Source organism: Sardina pilchardus, chromosome 3, assembly GCF_963854185.1.
Source record: "Sardina pilchardus chromosome 3, fSarPil1.1, whole genome shotgun sequence".
NCBI classification, from domain to species: Eukaryota; Metazoa; Chordata; class Actinopteri; order Clupeiformes; family Clupeidae; genus Sardina; species Sardina pilchardus.
This window is the reverse complement of record NC_084996.1, coordinates 26,434,558-26,439,926: the sequence shown is the minus strand read 5'-3', so window position 1 is coordinate 26,439,926 and position 5,369 is coordinate 26,434,558. Positions and strand designations below refer to the sequence as shown.

General features: G+C 42.0%; 1 protein-coding gene across 1 annotated transcript in view; it reads right to left on the bottom strand.

Annotated features, from left to right (window-relative positions):
* Positions 1-2,897: 2,897 nt before the first annotated feature.
* Positions 2,898-5,369, bottom strand: part of grnb (granulin b) — a 27,256-nt gene continuing 24,784 nt past the window's right edge. The window contains exon 16 of the mRNA XM_062532587.1: positions 2,898-4,656. Coding sequence (XP_062388571.1) covers positions 4,543-4,656 — 114 coding nt within the window. The 3' untranslated portion in view covers positions 2,898-4,542. The remainder of the gene's footprint in view (positions 4,657-5,369) is intronic.

Here is a 5,369-nt window from a genome sequence, read left to right as displayed (position 1 = left end):
CCAATCAGTCACAGTATTCAGGTGTGATTTTGGTCCATTCTCCTAAACATATCTTAAAGATTCCAGGGGTCCCTCTTGTGAATAATGATCTTTAGTTCATTCTATTTAATTGGATTAAAAACTCCAAAACTCACTGTTGGTATGTTTTTTCAGCCTGATGTACAGGCTTGTCTAAATGTTGTGTAGCATGATTTTCCTCAGTGGAGTCATGTGGGGTGAGTTGTATATACCTATGCTTTTCTCTGTTACAATTGTACGTGCTGCCTCCAAGTCTTTCTGGGGCTTTCTTCTTGTGTTCCTCGGCTCTTGGGCTGCTCTTCTGACTGAAGTACTCAAATGGCCCAAGTGCTGCTTATGGGAATATTCTGAAGTTTTTAAATGCATCTGTAACCACTTCCACCTGATGCTTTGCAACACTAAGGTTGGGAAGGTGTTGGAAGAGCTCTTTGCTTTTACACATCATGAAATATTTCTTGTGTGACACCTTGGTAACGAAAACCCTTTTTATAGCCCATCATCACTGTACTAACCTTATATTAGGATATATAGTGCATAATGTGCACAGATAGGAGGGATCATTCTAAATACTTACAGATTCCATATCGTTCCTTGCCTTGGTGTATTACTTTTTCTTAGCGTGTTCAATTCTTTTTTCCTGTGTAATTCCACTTTATTGCACACAGTACAACTGTACATATGGACTTCGATGTTTTGATTGTTTATGACTGGATTACCTCAGTCAATATTAATGACAATTTCATGTGAATAGCCTCACTGGATGTATACTTACAGAAATAAATGTTGGCGCTCAAATCCTTATTTCCCTGCTGTATATCTAGACGATGCTGGTCAGGAGGGCTAACTGTACAGACACCAGATAATGTGGTCAAGAAATTGGGTGAACATGAGTGGAAGAAAATGTTCTTGAGTGAATGTCTACATTAGGCTACTTAAAAGTATACATTTGGGGTAAAATGAATGAGCATGGAAGTGTTATGCCTGCATCTACAATAAGTAGGTCATCACAAGATCAATAGTTTAATTGTAGCACTTGAGGACACACAAAAAAGATGTGAATTGTATCAGCTGGGATGAATTTGAAAATGTAAAGCTGGTAAATTTCCATCCGGGAAACATCTCTAAAGTTCAGAACGGGGGAGACGACCTCACAGCTAGACTCCTTTGTGTCCAGGTGATCTATTTGCATTTGAACTGTTCCCATTGTGTGTGTGGCAGGCCATTTGTTAAAAGGCCCTCGGACACACCTACATTTTCCCTCTCCACATATCTCAGGATTAATGCTGAAAACTGAAATGTATCTGTTTCATGACAAATGATAATACATCCATGTTTGGTCTTGAATTACTTGTAATGTGGGCAACAGCCTGATCATGCTTTCATTGCAATCTAATGTATGTATACATAATTGTAGAGTAAGAACTGCACGGGAGAACTTCAGGTGGTGGACCCACCCACAGGGTTGGGGGGTGACCTGCATGACAGTTAAAGTTGAGATGTTTCTCACCTTTCGCTTCTCTTCTCTCTATCTCAGCTCTGGGCAAGGAGGTCACTCTGATCTTTGGTCCCCTCTTGCTTTCTCTCTCTCTCTCTCTCTCTCTCTCTCTCTCTCTCTCTGCCTTTTCTGTCTCTCTCTCCCTCTCTATCTATCTATCTATCTATCTTTTGATTTCTTTATGGGGTTTGTTATTTTCATTATTTGATATATTGTTTTATCTGGTGTATGTAGCATTGTAACTTGGTAACTTGTTAAGGTTTAAGTCCAAGTTTATTGTTTGTTTTGAAGTTAAGATCACTTTATCCTTTGTTCCTTTGTTTAAGGATAATTACTGATACTTTTACTCTTACCTAATGCTCAAGGCCTAATAAATGGTTAATTCTCCTCGCTCAGTTTGCATATCTCTAAAAGTTTAGTGTGCCATTCCATTCTCTACCATAGTTAAACAAACAAGTTATTTGGTAATTTATTAGAGGTACAATATATCTATGGAGTCAGATTAACTTGGTGAATTCCTAATAACTTTGCCATCTAACTTCTCAGACATTTTTACAGTCCAATTCAACCTCATCGAAGCGCCGGACGTAGACAGTCAGAACACGTATTTGTGGGAAAATATAATTGCGTATATTTGGCCTACTTACAAAAATATCGGAATATCCAACATCAGCCAAAACCAAATACCCTGCGTCCCCAGAAGCCTTTGGTATTATTCCAAGATTAAACACTTATCCAATGATTATCTCATGAGGACTTAGCATTGGATTACCATGGCTACTGAAACACTTGAGGACTGATCCTCCTATAGGTGGCAGCAGAGAGCTGGGCTAATAAGAGTGTGAACTGTGATCCACTAAAGACTTCACATCGTCTCTCCTCGGTCCTCCGGCTCCTTCCCACTGATCTATATATGAATGATGGGGCGGCAACAATGGGAGAGTCTATCCAGTGTTCCTTATAGATCAGTGGAAACGAGCCGGAGGGCCGAGGATCGAAGAGAGACGTTGAGAAGAGCCGCCTACATCCACACAACACCAGTCTTTGTAAAGAGGCTTTGTAAAGAAGTGGACTCAAGAGAACAGACAGACAGATGATGAAAGGGAAGAAGACACTGTTTTCTTTTCTTTTTTTTATTTTTGATCTGAATTCTTCACTTGTATAATTATAAACAAAAGACACCCAATCCACTTCAAACAAAGTAATAATCAAAAATCACTTTATAGTCAAATAAAAAAAAAAAAACAAAGATCCAGAGTAAAGCCAGCTCTTTATTCATTGTCCAAACACAATCTGTCGCTTTCCGCCATGTTAAAAATGTCCTAAAAGTCAGGCAGTTGTTCTGACTCTGACCATAAAAGAGACACACTCAAAAATATCCATGTTTGCTTCCTTTTTTAAAACAAATTTGAATCAGATGGTTCAGACTAGCTGTAGATCATCCTCACTGGACACACACGACCCATGAGTGCAGCAGGAACCCCACCCCGAGGATCATGCTTCTCTGCTCCTAGTAGAGTGAGGCCCTTCAAACAGAGCGGAGAAGGAGCTAGCAGCTAACAGCTAACAGCTAACTTAAACACTGTGTCAGGGCCAGGACACCTTCAGGGTTGATCTAACATTTGGGCAAGCAGCTAGCTGAAGTCCTAGGTCGATAAGGCACACCCCATTTAACCGGAAGTCACTCTTAAGTGCATGAGCTAAAACATAATTAAAAGTGGTGCCAATACTGATTTGATTCAAAGGGGAAAAAATCTGAATTAAAAAAGCGTCAGTAACACTAAAAGTGGAAGCAGCTGACCGGTAGACAACAGCAGCATGTATCGGTGATGCAGGTTTGATGTGTTACCATGACGATGTACACAGGAAGTGAGGAGGAGCACTTCGATCCTAGGGGCAGACACTGCGTCTGAGACTCAGACAGAAAACTGGACTGCTGGGCGTATTCAACCAGGAAGCCTTCAAAAACATCAAAGTCATGGGGTCACCCTGAAGTCACAGGCTTTATGCCTCTCTAATGGATAGTCACAGAGGTTACTAAAAACAAATCTCTAAAACTCCTTAGAAAGAGGTGGAATCAAATCATACATCCAATCAATGTTCTTCACTTTCCTTATGAGTCAGCTATGCCCCAGAGGCAAAAACACTGATGGTGTTTCTCTCAGTCTGAGCTCCATTACACGGGGTCTAGGGACTAGGGACTGGGGACTAGGGACTAGGGACGAGTCTGGAACTGGTGAAGCCCAGGTGTTCCTGCTAACCCGATAGCCGGTTTACCACATCAACATCCTGTATCCATGGAAACTCTGGTAACCGGGGGAGACCAGTTTACCAAACTGACGGCCCACATCAAAGAATATTCGGTTACCCAGGTGACAAGTTCATCACAGCCACAGCCCACATCCCCTCCTTCAAAGCAGAGGGACTTCGGTTACATTCATGTCCCTCTGACTGCCATCTCTAAACGCTGGGACTAAAACAATAATTCAAATAAAAAAACCTCTCGTTGCCCATCTCAGCATTAGTTGATTAGTTGAATGAATGACATGAAAGATAATCAGCCACTGTGAGAGAACAGAGACGAGCTAGACAGTTCCTACATATGAGCGGAAGAGACCAGAAGCGGTGATGTGCCGGTGTGCAGGCTGTTGAAACATGAAAACATCTCTCACTTGGTGCGTTTGTGGCAGCTAGTCTGAAGAGAAAAGACTTGAAATGAGTGTTTGAGTAGATGGCTGATTTTAGAAGACTAGGAGAGGGACTAGGAGAGAGAGAGAGGTCCCTTCTGTTCCAGAGGTCCAGACCCAACAGCACTGGACTGGAGTGTGTGTCAGTTCAGCACAATGTCTGAGAAGAAAGTGTGTGTGTGTGGGTGTGTGTGTGTATTTTACCAGTGTTTGGATTTTTTCACAGACTGTTTTTTTTTTTAAAGACTATTCTGTGCAAGCGTGTGTCAGTTTGTCTAGTGTGTGTGTGTGTGTGTGTGTGTGTGTGTATTGTAGTGCAGCTGCTTAGTCTCTAGGTGGTTCCTAGAGCGTGTTGTCCCACCAGGTGAGCGTGGAGCCCTTGGTGCAGCCCTGGATCTCGGCGTTGCAGGTGTATCCCATGGGGCAACAGTTCTTCATGTCAGGACAACACACCGCCTGTTTGACCAGAGAACAGAGCACACACATTTAGACTTATTCATTTAGCAGACATTTTTATCCAAAGTCACTCACAAAATGAGGAATAATATTTAAGCTACAATGCAGAGAGAGAGCGAGAGACAGAGAGAGAGAGAGAGAGGGAGAGAGAGACAGAGAGAGACAGAGAGAGAGAGAGAGAGAGAGAGAGATTTGTTCATTTTGAACTGCCTATTTACATCTGTTCCAAAGGGCCGATATCAGATATCGGTGTTTACATGGTTCATTAATTTCACACAACCTGTATGCACAGCGGAGCGATTTTGGTCACGAAACGAAAGCACACCTACAGTACAGACGCCACAGGAGATGTCTGAAATAACACAAGCGTGCATTATAAGGCTATTTCAGTGGCAATTTTTTTTACTTTCGCTTCTGAAGTATCTTGACAAGTCTGCAAGGTAGACTACTGGTTTATTTTAAGGCAACAATAAGAAATCAAAAGAGAGCCCCTACTGCAGATTTTTATTTTAATTTCACTTGTGCGCGTGAAAGCCACATTGTGTGAGATGTAAAGGTGACGAGGTAAGAATGCTGGCAGAAGTGGGTGAGCCAGTCGTCAGCGTTTCTAATGAAAAGGCTGGTTTCTACGTGTGAACTGGCATGGTGTGGTAGTCTTTCATTACCATGGGCACAAGGCAGGCTAATTCATATGTGTGTCTGTGTGTGTGTGT